This window comes from Hibiscus syriacus, unplaced genomic scaffold (genome assembly GCF_006381635.1).
Source record: "Hibiscus syriacus cultivar Baekdansim isolate YM2019G1 unplaced genomic scaffold, ASM638163v2 tig00110450_pilon, whole genome shotgun sequence".
NCBI classification, from domain to species: Eukaryota; Viridiplantae; Streptophyta; class Magnoliopsida; order Malvales; family Malvaceae; genus Hibiscus; species Hibiscus syriacus.
In genome coordinates, this window is record NW_024062743.1 from 10,565,405 (window position 1) to 10,580,824 (window position 15,420).

The 15,420-nt window shown below is 32.3% G+C and overlaps 1 protein-coding gene and 1 pseudogene across 1 annotated transcript; one reads left to right on the forward strand and one right to left on the reverse strand.

The window, feature by feature from the left end:
* Nucleotides 1–776: 776 nt before the first annotated feature.
* LOC120126095 lies at nt 777–4,672 on the forward strand (annotated as a pseudogene).
* A 7,710-nt stretch (nt 4,673–12,382) lies between these two features.
* LOC120125951 (homeobox-leucine zipper protein HOX11-like) lies at nt 12,383–13,517 on the reverse strand. Its single transcript, XM_039144266.1, has 3 exons — nt 13,234–13,517; nt 13,044–13,123; nt 12,383–12,910 (listed from the first exon to the last, which is right to left on the reverse strand). Exons 1-3 carry the CDS (start codon nt 13,483–13,485, stop codon nt 12,595–12,597), a joined length of 648 nt encoding a protein of 215 aa, XP_039000197.1. The 5' UTR covers nt 13,486–13,517; the 3' UTR covers nt 12,383–12,594.
* Between the last annotated feature and the right edge of the window lie 1,903 nt (nt 13,518–15,420).

A 15,420-nucleotide genomic window follows, 5' to 3' on the forward strand; every position in this document is an offset into this window, starting at 1 on the left:
AAATTATTAATAATATAACATTTATATGTGGTTGTTTTAAAAAATAGTATAAGATTTTTATGTATTTATAATTTGAGTTTCAGATTCAATCAAATTAAGTTTAAGAATATTTTAAGTTCAACCTTTTTCGAACTTGGGTCAAACTTTCATTTTCTATTTTATATTCAAATCGAATTTAATAATTTTAAACTCCCAAACTTTTAATTCAATTTTAAATTTTTAAATAGAACCAAACTCAATAATTCTCAAACTCCTTAGATAGAGAGGGCCATAGGCACAAATAACTTAATGGAACAACTGCTTGTTTTTTTCTTTTCTTTTCTGATAGCTAATGGCTGATCTGTTAATTATATTGAAACGGGAAATTTTGTTATACGTAAATATAATTTAATATTAAGAAACAGCATGGAATAGGTATAACCAAAAATATGTTAACTTTTAATATTTTTTATTAAACTGAAAATATCATCGATAAGATTAACCAAAAATATTATAAATAAAATATACAGTCAAAACATGTTAAAAAATTAAACTATAAAATTATAATCATCAAAAATATTATATTTTTTATAACATTTTTAAATTAGGCCATCGTATCTTAAACTTCCGCTTTTGTTTTTCTTTTAACCATTATTCTTCAATTTTCCAGTAAATTATATTCAATCTCGACATGCACACTTCATCTTCTTGTACACTCACTTTCACTTTTGAAACCCCATCCCGACTTCCCCACATTTTCTCTCTCCCCAAACACTATTTTTGATTTTTCTCTCCCCTTTCCACAATTTTCTATCTGCTTCTTACTTGCCACAAGGCATTGCCTTCAATTTCATGGCGGATGTAGCGAAGTACACGTCTGTCAATGGCGGAACAACCGTCGCTACAGAGTTTAAGAACCTGTTTTCGATCGTCAAAACCAGAACAACAGTGGGTTTCTTCATTTTTACCTTCGTCGGTTTCACTGTTTTCTTGGCCTTTTGCCCTTCTTCGAACTCTTCTTCTCCTTGGGTCTCCAACATCTTCTCAGCTACTTCCGCCCCTTCTGCAACCGCCGATACTCATAGATCTCACTTTCCTTTGCTATTTAATTTCTCTTTTCACAACACTTCTTCACTTCAACAACAAAGCATTAACTTCACTTCTATTTCTAATAATCATACCAGATCTTTCAACGACAACGATCGACTCCCTAGTTCGAGAAGCACATCTGTTTTGCCCACTGACACATGTACAAACAAAACCCAAAGTTCAGTTTTGCATGCAAACCGGACCGAAGCTTCTTCTCCCAGTGTTATTGGAAATCTTCCTATCACAATCAACCAGACTGAGAAGGAAGACAATTCCGATAAAGCTCAATTTTCGCAGGTTAATCAGACTACAACTGTCACTGAAGCAACTCCAGTGGTAGCTAACCGGAGTAGAAATTCCCCGGAGAAATCTGGTTCTTTCAACAAAGTTAATCAGACTTCAACTCTGACTGAAAAAGCTCCGGCGGTAGCTAACGTGAGCGACGTTTCCCCGGCCAAATCTGATTCTTCCGACAAAGGAGTGGCGTCAACCTACGTTGCTTCAAAGACGAAGAGGGGATTGAGAGTTTGACTGAATAATTGGTGAATTGCGATGTGTTTGATGGAGGATGGGTGAAGGACAATTCATACCCGCTTTACAAAGCAGGGTCTTGTTCATTTATTGATGAACAGTTTACTGTATTATTAATGGGAGGCCCGACAAAGATAATCAGAAACTGAAATGGAAGCCTAGAGGCCAGGAGGTAACAGTTGCATACTCATTATTCTTAAAAAATTGTCAACACTTAATATATTATATTAAGACTTAAAATGTACACTTTTTTTTTTTTTTGACTTTTCTGCACACTATTTTTTTTAAAATTTGGGTTTAAATGACGTGAATAGAAAATTAATATTAAACAATGTTATTAAAATCGGATCGGATCGGCCGGTTAAACCGTGAACCAATAGTTTGTTCGGTCCGGTTAATTTCTAAAACTGGATTAGCACAGAATCAGTAAAGAAACGAAAGAACCGGTTGAAAACCGAAAAAATCAGATTAACACAGAACCGATAAAGAACCGAAAGAACCGGTTGAAAACCGAAAAAACCGAAGTGAATCGGCTGAAAACCGAAAAAATCGATTTGAAACGCCGATTCACTTTTTTTCTTTAAAAAAAATTAAACCAAACGACGTCGTTTGTTCAACGAGCCGAGTCAAATTCAAGTATTACTGAGCTCGACTCGAACTCGAAAACTTTAAAAGTAAGCTCAACTCGACTCAAAAACTCACGAGCTAAAAATTATCAACTCGAAATATAATATTAAAACTTGAAATCGAAAAGGCTCGAACTAAAAAAAAAATTAGAAGTTCGATTGAAGCCTAAAATTTGAGCTCAATTGAAGCGAAAGAATAGTTCGCTTTGTGCTCGCCAAAAGGCTCCATGATTTTAAATGTCAAATTACCTCTATTATTTATAGAAGTAAGTTGGGATGCTCTTTTATGTTTCTTAGCCATGTGGGATTGTTTTGTTCTCATATTTTCTCTTTAAACTTTTGGGATACTCTTCTATGTTTCTTAGCCATGTGGGATTGTTTTTTTTAAAACAATTAAACCAAATGACATCATTTGTTATGATTTTTTAAGCCCTAATTTTATTTTTCTAATTATAGTTATATAATTATATTTATTATTTAATATGTTTTACCTTAAATATTATGTTGTAGTTGATTTGAATCGTTTTATTTCACTTGATTTTATAGTTTTTCATTTATACATGTTATGACTTGTGATATTTTTATACATTTTAATATTGTAAACTTAAAAATGTGTTATATATATATTAATATTGCTTTGAATATTATGTAAAATTAAAAAAAATATATTATTTTATATAAAATCCGGTTTAACCGCGGTTGAACTAGTGAATCAGTACCTTCACCGGTTCAATGTCCGGTCCGATTTTAAAAACATTAATATTAAGTGTCATCTTTCTATTTCATATTTTTAAATTAAATAATTATTGATTAAAATAATATATATCATTTTTAACCATTCATTTCACCTATTACTAAAGTTTTTGTTTTGTGTTCTAGTTCAAATCCACACTGGCCCCAACTTAACTGCTACTTAACTCCGGTTTTTTATTTGAACCTAAACCAATGAATATTATAATATTTATTTTTGGATCCCATTTTTTAATTCCTGGATCCGTCACTGACTAGAGGCTGCACTTTGCCAAGGTAACTCCCTTTTTTAACTCATTTTGGAAGTTTTCTTCACTTCAGTGATTGATCAGAGTAATTTAACCATTTTGGGTAGGTCTTGATCATTGATTTAGCTTAAACGGAATTTACATGCAATCGATCCTGTATTAAAAACTCGAACAAGTCACCGCAAATGCATCCTCAACCTAAAAACGTCAATTTAGTATTATGCACGGAACATGAATTTGTTTACTTTTTTGTTAAGCTAACACATGAGATGATTAAATTTGAAGATTGGATGGCGGTCGCATGTTGGAGTTATTGAGGGGGAAGCGTCTTGTTTTCGTCGGTGACTCCCTGAACAGGAATATGTGGGAATCTCTGGCTTGCATCCTGAGATATGCCGCGAAAAACCTAAAAATGTTTATGAAGCTAATGGAAGAAGCTATTTTCGAGGGGAAGTTTCGTATTCAAAGTAGGTTTTACATACTTCCTATTGATGGCTGGTATTGCTCAGTTCTATCCTAGAAGCTTGATGAAACATTACTTATATACCTTCTACCGACTGTTTTTGATGATGAATAAGATTTTAACTGCACTTTAGAGTTCTTTGTACCTCCATTCTTGGTCCGGGAATGGGAAATGCCGGACAAAAACGGAGCGAAGAAGGAGACATTGCGGCTTGATCTTGTTGGAAAATCATCTGATCAACATAAATCGGCCGATATCCTCATCTTCAATACAGGGCATTGGTGGACTCATGAGAAAACTTCCCAAGGGTTGGTTGATCCTTGTAACTTTTTCACAATTCGTTGCTTCTATTGTAATCAATTTGTTTTAACGAATAATTCCCATCTTCGACGATGGAAAACTACAGGAAAGACTATTATCAAGAAGGTAGCCATGTTTACAACGAACTGAATGTTCTTGAGGCCTTTCGGAAAGCATTAACAACATGGGCTAGATGGATTGATGCCAATGTAAACCCGATGAAGACTATGGTGTTCTTCCGGGGTTATTCCGCTTCTCATTTCAGGCAAAGGGAAATGATTTTTGTAGGCATTTTCTAAATGTTTTATGGTTTGCTTGAATCGTTCTCCAGTGGGGGGCAGTGGAATTCAGGAGGAGCGTGCTATTGTGAAACTGAGCCGATCAAGAACGAGACATATCTGTCGAAGATGATGGTGCTAGAGTCGGTGCTGAAGGACATGAAAACGCATGTCACCTACCTTAACATTACTCGGTTGACTGATTTCAGAAAGGACGGGCACCCATCGGTTTACCGGAAGCACCCGAAGCAACAATTGACGGAGGACGAAAGAAAAGTGCCTTTAAAATACCAGGACTGCAGCCATTGGTGCCTTCCGGGTGTACCGAATTCTTGGAACGAGCTTCTCTATGCGGAGCTCCTTGTAAAAGAAAACAAGATGCGACAACATCGAAGGGGGGCTAGGTAAAAATTATATCACACCAACTTGGATTATTTTATTTATTTATTTCCTTTCACTTTGAAATTTTACAAACAAAGATAGTAGATTACATTGAGCTTCTTTCTTGTTTATAGTATAATTGTAAAATTGAAGATTTTGAGATGGAAAATATGTCTTATAAACACTTTTATAAGTCCTCAAACTTTCTTTAAGGATTGTAATTAATTTTCCGTTGTAGATTGTTCTTATTTATTTTTTAAAAATAAAAATAGTGGATGGTTTCTGTTTTCAATTCTATGATGGAAAATAACGTTATATATTAAATAAACTCTGTCGGTGTATAGAAATATTTTTAAAATACATACAAATAGTTATTATTTTATATTTAATTTTTAAGAAAACATATCAAATATAAATTTAATTTTGGAACTAAAATATCAAGTTATTAAGTCACTTCCGAATTAAAATATTTCATTTTCTTGTCATTTAGTATACTATACTTTTGCATGAATCAAGTAGCCTCTGTGGTAAATGAATCATTGTTATTCTTTGAGGGTCTAAGTTCGAGGACCATAGATGTCAGGGTGTGAGCGTTCAATGTCAAAAAATAATTTTTTAACAGATACTGTCTTTTACTTAACCCAAATTAATAAAAACAAAGTAGATTATGTTCTTGGTCTCAATGTATAATACCCCAAATTTTGGATAGAGATCAAAATTTAAGTTTTGAAAGTTTAGTGGTCAAAGCATAAATTTTGTAAAGGTTTAGGGACCATAAATATAATTTTTATAAGTAATATGCCCATAAACGAATATTTATTCGAAAATTGACTTTTTTTGGGAATTAGAATATTGATTCGGGATTTGTATTAAAAACTATAAAGTAGTAAAGTTCGATACGAATTCAGATAATCAGATCGAATCGAAATTTCACGAAAATTTGAAGGATGATGGAAAAATGTTAGAAATATTATTTTCATAATTTAAAACAGTGAAACTTAACAGAGATCAGTAGAATTAAGGTCGATTTTCCATGTTAAGTCAAAATTGTGAAATTAGGTCACTAAATTGTAATTTTTTAAAATTTCCAAGGATAAAGGTTGAAAGCTAATTTTTGTTAGTTTATCTTTGACTTTAGAATATTTAAATGGAAGATATTGCAATGACAAGTTGAAATTATGTTGAACCAAGTTTTATAATATTTTGAAATAACAAATTATAGCAAAATGTTTTTTGTACTTGAATTGAATTTGTTCAAAAGTTCTCAAAAATAATTCAAAGTCCATTAACTTAGAATTTGAGCAAAAACAGTTTTTCACATACAAAGTATCGATATTGTTCTTACAATATTGATACGATATGAACAGTACCGATATTGTTCATGTGGTACCGATACCCTAGGTAAGAAAAGTATCGATACGCTCAAGGTAGTACCGATACTACCAGCTTTCTCAAATTCCAGAATACAAAATAGGTATCGATACCATGGTCACAGTACCGATACCATGGTCACAGTATCGATACCATCAGGCCCAATGACTAGTAACGACTAGTTTTATTTAAATATTACAAAGGTGGTACTGATACTCCTTGTAGGAGTCTGATACCCTCTGTTTTGGGCATCTTTATTTTGCTGAGAAAACATCCCCAAACGACTAGAAATCACCCCCAACGGCTAGAAACGACCATAACCTCATTCCAACTTATAAATACAAGTTCAAGACACTTGAAAAAGGGTTAGAACACCTATCCAAGCAATCAGACACAAGCGAAAAGCTTTTTCACTCTTTATTTTATTTCTCTTGTAAATAGTGTTTAGTGAGCTTTAATTTGTAAACACCTTCTTTTTTAGAGGTTTTCTTTGTTTACATTTTTTCTTGTAAAGAGGTTTTGGTTCTAGCTAAGCCTTTGAAAAGCTAGGGAGTTTGTAAAGGTTATCTCTTTATCCTTGAAAAAAAAGAACGAATTAGTGGATTTGTTGGAAAATCCTTAGTGAGGAGCTAAGGTAGTGGATGTAGACTTAGTTGAGAAGTCAAACCACTATAAATCATTGTGCAAATTTTTCTATTTTTTTACTACTTACTCCCTAATCACTCAAAAATCCAATTCACCGCACATTTTCGGTTGTCAATTGAGCTTCGAAAATACCAACAAATTATAATGTTTCATTAAGGGTAAAATGATAATTTCACATTAATTGGATTTTAAATTCAATTATATTAAGTTAAGCCACGTGTAATGTGATTAATTGAAGAAAAATCAAGAATTTTCAGCATAAAGGATGATTTATATGTTGTTAGTGTTGTAGAATGATTTCCAAGCTTATTTGATGAACAAAATCAACTAGAAATTGATTTATTCAATTGATCATGATTAGGGTTTATGAGAAACTATTGAATTTGGATTGAATTTGATGTGGAAATGTTTGAAATTGCATGAATTTGATCATAGGAGCTTGAATTCATGTTTGAATTTGAATGAAAATCAAGTCCTAAAGAACAAGGTAGGTTCGGCCAAGGGAAGAAAAATAGGAAAACTATTCAAAAATTTCCTATGATCTATATTTGATATTGAATGATTATACAAGTTTTAGAAGTTGATTTGGATCAATTTGGAGCCTTGTGAATGTAAAGGGATCATTTTGCAAGTTTTGGGAATTATAGGATATTGATTTCAATTATGAATGTTCAATGCTAGAAATTAATGTTTAAATGCTGAATTTGAAGTTAGAATATTGTTTTGGATCAAAATGCAAAAGTTGGTAAAGTTTGTGATTATTTTAAAAATGTTAGAAATTTGGGGATTGAATTACAAGTTTACAAATGTAAATGTACTAGATTGAATATATTACGGCAATGTTGGAAATTTTAGTATTAGATTTGAATTGAATAAAATTGTGAAGGACAATTTTGAATTAATTAGAAAAGTTGGTATGAATTCTAAAAGAATTCATAAATGGTGACTAAAATGCAAATTTTATGAAAGTTTAGTGGTTGATGATGAATATGAATATTTATGGAATTGAAGTGTCATTTTGGAAATGTTGAAGTTGTTATGGAATAGCGAAGTGATTTTTATATCGAAAAAGTATCAAATATAATTTATGGATTTTTATTATTAGAGATTGATTATGTTAGTATAATATTAACATATACTTTGAATGTTGTGTTTTGTGCATGAATTTATCTAGATTACGATAAATATTATGATCGAATTGAATCAAAAGCGAAGGATCAAACACGTGATTAAAAAGGATATCGTCATTAAAGGTTTGATAGTGAGGCAATGTAAAACCCATTTTTCCCCAAATCTAAAACTCTAGAATTTGAGAAATTTTGACAAAAATCCTAAATTGAGAATAGTGGTCAAATTGCGAAGTAGAAAGTTTGGATCCATTTTTGCAAAATATTATAGTATAATGGCCTACTTTGAAATTAAACCATTTTTTAAAATCAAAATCATTCTCCCCGATTATAACACTGTGCTGCACGCTTCTTTGTTTTCTTAAGAACTTTAGCAGCAACCTCGTGCCCTCTTTGCACTGTCGCCGTTCTCGCCGTCCGATAGATAAGGTACGGTCGCCGACCAACGACCGAGTGTCTCCCGTCGAACCCCGATCGTTCCCGTCGTTTTTGAGCGACGTTGGGTTGCGAAACCCGTGTGTTCGACTCGGGGAAATCGTCCGCTGTCGCCGTGTTCTGTCCTTACGTGGCCACCAAGGGGTTGGGTTCTCTTCGGAGAAGACCCAGGTGACCCGAGTTGCAGTTGAACACCGCTATTCGGCCGTGGAACCCCCTTTTCGGTTCTGTTTTGTTTCGATACCCATTGTCGAATGGTGGCCGTTGCTGGCCGTTAGAGGTCACGACTGGTCTGACCGTGAGTTCACTGGTCCTCTAGGAACTACTGCCAGTGCACCCTTGTAGTCGACAGTTCTGTTTTAGTTACTGATAGCCCGTTATATTTGAATCGAACCGCTATCGATTTTCTGATCGAGTCAAAATTTATTTGAAGTCGACGTTAATAATCTATTTCGTATCTGAAAATTTCTTGATTAAGATTTGATTCGAGCGTCGAAAATGTTGCAGGTGGAATCGAACCGGGAATCGAGTTACCGCCTCCTCGTCGTTACCCACGAACCTCGAACCGACTCGGGTTGCTCGTGGTGACTGTGAGCGTAGATTTATGAAGTTTAGCACGTTTATTTTTATCGTTAATTTTAGAATAATTTAGTAATTTTAAATTATTTGGTAGGAAATGATTTGGGTCGAACCACTGCTCGTGTTGATCTTGATAGGTGCTACAATCATTAGCTATTTTTGTCTCTATCCGGTGCTAAATTTTGTCTGTGATAATTGTTTAGTTGTCTGAGTGAAAGCACGATTATTTTGCAGTAATATTGAATTAATTATATTTCGGGTAGCATGTTTATTGAAAGTTGATTTCGAGCATAATGGTTATGTGATTTTGATGTATCAGTTGAAATTTAGAAAAGTATGATATGTGATATATGTTATGTATCGAACTTAGATTATTTGTTTATGTAATTATTACATTCGGATTAGGTCATAATTTGGATATATGATATTTAAGTATGTGTTATTCGGATCGGATCGGATAACAAATATGTGTGCCATTTGTATGTTATAATGGGACGAATTTTGATAGGGGAAGTTAAGTGCATTCACTCCACGGGGTGAATGTCACTTTCGGATTCCGTAACTTCTGCCTTTGTGGCGAACCCCACTCTCGAATATGTAGTGATTGTAGTTTGAGTGGTTCTATGGGATTCACTCACTGATGGAGTGTTTGGAGTACGGGTGGGTGCATAAGCAGTTGCATACATTTAAATATTTGATTATCGTTGATTGATTCGAAATATGATTATTACTATTTGTTTTGGATTGTATTGTGACTTGTGTTTAATTACACTTTAGAGACACACTAAGCTTAATAATTTACACCCTTTAGTCTTTATTTTCAGATATTCAAGATTAGGTGAATTGATACTTGGATGTTTAGTACGCATTCAACTTTTTATTATTTATAGTGTGAGATTTTTACTCGGATCTTTTATTCGAAATTGTTATTTATTTAATTTTTTGGGATTATTTTATTTGTAAATTTTGGGACATTAGGCATTACAATATTTCAAACAGGTTTTTGCATGATTTGTAATAACTAGTATTTATATTGAATTTTTCTTCATATATTTTATTTTAAATAATTATTGAACTTGAGAAATTTCACTTTATTATATATTATTTTGAACTTATAATAATTATGTTTTCGTGAGGGGTAAGTTTCAACATGATTCTCTATGTTATTCTTAAATTTTTTTAAGTCGGGTTTAGGGGTTACAGACAAATAAGGTAAGTGCATTTTATTTATTTAAGTATACTGATTGAGGACGACTTGCTTATGATTTTTAAAGAATAGTTTAATCAAATTATGGAATATTTCCATAATGTTTACTGAAATGTTTTATGAATTATTTTAGGGTATAAATTGCCCAATATACTGATTTTTGATAAATAATATTTGGATATGACATTGATTGGATATACTAGTGTTATGATTTTTATCGTAAAGCCCATTGTATGTTGAATGGAGAGTCGTATATACAATTGACATGTCATGAGGTAAAGTGATCACTGTTTAGTGTTATTGATATAGTACATTTATGTACTTCAAGTATGGCACTTATGGTGCGATTGATATGGGCACTTTCGAGTGCAGATTATTGTTATTGATATATGGGCCCTTACGAGTGCATATTGCACACATTCGAGCGACTCATGTACTTTACATTCTCTTAGATTACATTGGGCTATGGATTTGAAATATGAATGTACTGAATATGTGATTGAATGAAAATTATTTTTTATTGATTATTGTTAGTTGACATTGGTTGTCATGATTTCATAAAATCATAAGATATTGATTTTACAGGTTTACTGATGTGGAAAATGGCTTATTTAAGTCGGTTTTGAAATTCAAATGTTTATTTGAATAAATTATATTATTTGGAATTATTGTTATTTTTATATTTTATCTCACATCGATTTGTTTATAATATTTCACTAAGTTATACTTAGCGTGTGATGATTTTCATGCGTTGGTAAAGAAAATGATAAACAAGTAGAGTAAGAGTACCACGAGATCCCCTAAACATAATCATACCTACTATCAGTATCAATATGGACATCCTCTGATGTTTACTTTTGACTTATTAGTGGCATGTATATTATGTGTTTTGGTTTTTCTAATTAATTATTATAGTTTAAATCGGTTTGTATAATAATAAATAATATGGACTTAGTATAAATAGTAGTGCATAAATCATTATAATGAATTAATAATAGTTTATTAATTATATTTTATCTGCTATTGAAATGGATTTTAAATTAGGCATTTTTTAGACAGATTACTTTATAATAGGAAGGAACATTAAACTACTAAGTTATCTGAAATTGATATTGATTTAAATGTTATTTTAAGAATTTATGCGATAATATTATTTATAGAAATGATCAAATTGGAAAATTTTAAAAGGTTCAAATTTGTAATGGTTTTCAATTGTAAAACGTCTGTATAAGTTGTGTGACATCTTTGACTAGTATTCTGGTACGTATACGGGTTAAGGGTGTTACACAATGTAGTCTACTATAGGCATCTCATTTTTTTTAGGGTAAACTACTTCAAATACTACCAACCTTTAAGTGTTGATTCGTTTATAGCATCAATGTTTTAATTTTATCAATTTCATCAGTAACATTTATTTTGAAGTGTAATTATACCACTTCATCGTTAATGGTTTAATGGCACGGTGACATGGCAACTCCGTGCCGTGACTTTGCTAACGTGGATGCTTAAAAAAAGTCTAAAATGACGTCATTTTATTGACATAACTAATATTAATTTTTTTAAAAAATTCTAAAATTTCTTTAAAAACCCAAAATTCCCAATTAAAACCCTAAATTCTAAAAAATCCCCAATAAATAAAAATCTTAAATCATAATCCCTAACTTCACCAATCATCCCTATCGATAGCACGCTGGTGCTATACTCAAAAGTCTCATCTCGTCGTGCACATTATTCACCATTCGCCTGTCGATTGGGCACCGTTCATGGTTCGATTAGAATATTTTATATTCAGTGTTTTGACGATCGATTAGCACATTGTTCTTTGATTTTCGACGACAGAAGAGTGGGGTAATTAGTGGTAAGGATTTGTCGATGAAAGTGGTGGGTGATGGTCATTGATTTGATGGCGATAATGGGTGAAATTAGGAATTTAGTATTTAGGGTTTTGGAGTAATTTGGGAATTTTGAAAATTTTAAGGCTTTATTTTTTAAAAAATTATTATTTTTAAGAATATATTTGTATATCCTTTGTTTCCAAAGGTCAAAAGTACAAATCTCACTAAACTCCAAATTTTAACAAAATCTCTCCCTATCTCAAATTATCATAATTTATTTTTATTAATACAATAATAATCAAAAGGAAGTAGATCATCCATCAAAAAAGTAAACACAGAGATGATGATGATAATAAATTAAATGATTAAATTAATCAAAATAATATACAATTAAATAGATCTAAAATATTATCACTAACAAATCTGAAACCGCAGAAGGATTTCATTACAATAAGACAATAAGTATGAAGAATTAATTTTTTCCATGTCAAACAAACAAGCGGCTCTTCTTACGAAATTTCTTCGATATCTCCCTCCACTCTAAACAAAATCTATCGATAAACTCAAATATCGTTTTCTTTAAACATCTTTATCCCTAATAAAACTGCAAGAGAACATAGACAAATATTAAAATAAAAGTTCAAATAAGGAAATCAAAAAAAAAAATCCTTCAACCCAAAAATATGTACAAAATGGGCTAAAGAAAAAAAAAAGGTGACAGCATATTTTGACTGGTCTCGTCCAATGATTTCACGAAGCAGCCTGGTCGGCTTGGGACTGGCTCTGGGTCACATGAGTTCCCAGTGGCGAAAACGGGATTCCTACAGTTTTGGCATCCGTATTTCTGCCAGAGACGGCGGCGGCGGCGGTGGAATTGGTGGCGACACGCTCACATGACGGACACATAGTGAGGGTGGTGGCAGGTACGTGCATGTAAAATGGTTGGGAAGTTTTTAAAGCTCTTAACTCTTGCAGTTCTTTTTGTAACCTTCTATTTTCTTCTGTCAGTGTTTCGCACCATCTCTTTAAATGCTCACAATCTACCTCCGTCTGCTTCAATTTTGTCCTGTTTTTTTTTTTTGTACCATTTTATTCGAAATCAATATTATAAAATAACCCAGAAAAAATCACATATTTTGGCAATTATTGAACCCAACAACCATTAAAATAAAAAAAAATTAAGTAATTAATATGTATACCTTGCTCTTCTATTCTGAAACCAAACTTCCACTTGTCGAGGACGAAGATTTAATTGTTTGGCCAAAGCAAGCTTTTGTTTCTGAACCAACGTTTTTTTAAAAGAAAAATAAATCAAAATATTCAAAACATGAACCCTGAAACAAGGGAAATAAATAAAAAGAAGTTGTTCGGTTTTTTGTTTTGACTCACGGGATTCAGGGTGTTGTGTTCTTTGAAACTTTCCTCGAGAAAAGCCGATTGTTCTTTAGTGAGCCGGAGTTTCTTCCGGGTTGAACCGTTCTCATCGTCATCGCTTGCTCTGGAGCTACCCCTTTCGGTTTCAGTTTCCATGTTTCTCCTGCCTCCGTTAGTAATCCCGAAATCCATCGGGAAGGATGACACCGCGCTGTTCGGAGATGACTGCGCCGCTCCTTCCTCCGCTTCATCCCCCAACGCCACCATCGGTAACCGGTTCACGTCTAACGCTCTTATCGGTCCTTCTGGTGAACCCGTTTCGTGCAGTAGTTACAGTACAATGTTAATATTTTCTCCCAGTAGATAACGGAAAAGATAAAAAACAGAATCCGATACCCAGAAAGAACTAAAAAAGAAGATAAGAAGCTTGAAAAAAACTAATGGGAAAAACAAAATATACTGACGATTATCATTGAGCCAAGGAAGACGAAGCTGAGAAGGAGGTGGCGTGCGAGGAAGAGGAGAGAATGGAAGAAGATGAAGCTGAAGAGGTGGATCTGAAGAAACCCTTTTGTTGTCGTCTCCATCTCTATTAGCTTCCTTGCAAAACCCTAGATCGCTGGTTGATAACTTTGGGGTTTTTTCTAGAAAAGGAAATGGCTTTGAAGAATCACCCAAGCTCAAAGCTAACTCCATTAACCTTTTTTCACTTTCAAAGACGGCTTTGAAATGTCTTGTTTGATTTGATGAAGATAGAGAGAGATGAACTGAAAAAGAAAACCCTATTCAAACTTGCTCCTCTCGCCCTACAACACTCCTTTTTATTAAGCTTTTGGCACTGTGGGAGAGACTGACCGACAAATCCAGGTTGACAAACGCACGTGAATCTATATAAATATATGCACAAGAAAGAGAAGAGATTTTCCTGTTTTGTAAACAGTACAGGAAAATCTTTGTTAATGGTATTAAAAACGAATCGAGTTTGAAATGTTTTGACCATTTTAGAGAAATGAAAAGAAAGTTGGAGCAGGAGACTGATGAGAAAACACACGGCTTTTCGTCCATATTTTGTTTATCGATACAATTCAAGTCCAACAGCGACAAGCTTCTTTTTCATTTTACAATTAAGAATGCCTAATCTAATCCATGGGCAAGATTTTGTTAATAATTTATTACATACCTTATCATATTTATTTAAAAATATATATACAATTGATAATAATTTTAATTATGATCGATAATATTATATTAAGGTAAATTATAAATTTAATATCAATTTAATTTTTTTTTAAAATTATACATCATGTTTGGTTTTTGTTTTGTTTTAATACTCATCATTAAAAACTTAATGCATTTAGTACATATCACTATAAGTTTTGCTCCATTTTAGTACATAAACTTTTAATTTTTTTCAAAACTTAACGTTAAATTTTGAACGTGTGTACTAAAATGAAATAAAAACTAAAATTTAAGTATGATTTTGAAAAATTGAAAGTTTAGAGAATAAAACGGACCAAAAACTTATAATTTAGATACTAAATGTGTAGTTTATATGTTATATTATAATGAGTTTTTTTTATAGAAGCAACTAATTTTATTTAAAATAGGAAATATGCAAATTACAATAAAGATTTACAATCGCAATTTTAAATTAAGAACATAATTAGGAAATTTTCTTACAATCATTAAAATAAAACTAGCAACTTGAGATCACATAATGATCATTCAAGGAAAGATTAAAAATCTAACCAAGAAACTCGAACAAAGATAGATACAAATAGATCTGATTACATCAGCAAACAAACCACAAAATGGAATCAAGTTATTAAAAGACCACCAACAAACCACAAATCATACTCGAGTGAAGTGAAAAGCTATGTACGAACGTAAATCGGGGATCCAAATCGAATTCGAGAGTTCAAAACATGAAAGATCAACAAGAAATCATATAAGCGTCATCTTGATCAGTCATGGCGATGTCAAATCGACCATTTGAAAAAAGATAAATGAAAAAAATGACCAAACAACCAAAAAAACATGCCAATAAGTATAAGAAAATGTGACATAAAGGTAGATGAAAACGTTTCATACAAGCAGACTTATTGAAAATCAAAAAATAAAAGAAAATACAGATACAATATTGTTGAACCATGCTTTGTATTTTGATATACCAAAAAAATGAATATTTAAAAAAATTAAGAT

Excerpts from the sequence above, each read along its gene's own strand:
- LOC120125951 (XM_039144266.1), bottom strand. The coding sequence starts at position 13,485 with ATGGTGGCGTTGGGGGATGAAGCGGAGGAAGGAGCGGCGCAGTCATCT. Across the intron at positions 13,124-13,233 it reads AACACAACACCCTGAATCCC|AAACAAAAGCTTGCTTTGGC; the intron begins GTGAGTCAAAAC and ends ACGTTGGTTCAG. Across the intron at positions 12,911-13,043 it reads TTTCAGAATAGAAGAGCAAG|GACAAAATTGAAGCAGACGG; the intron begins GTATACATATTA and ends AAAAAAAAACAG.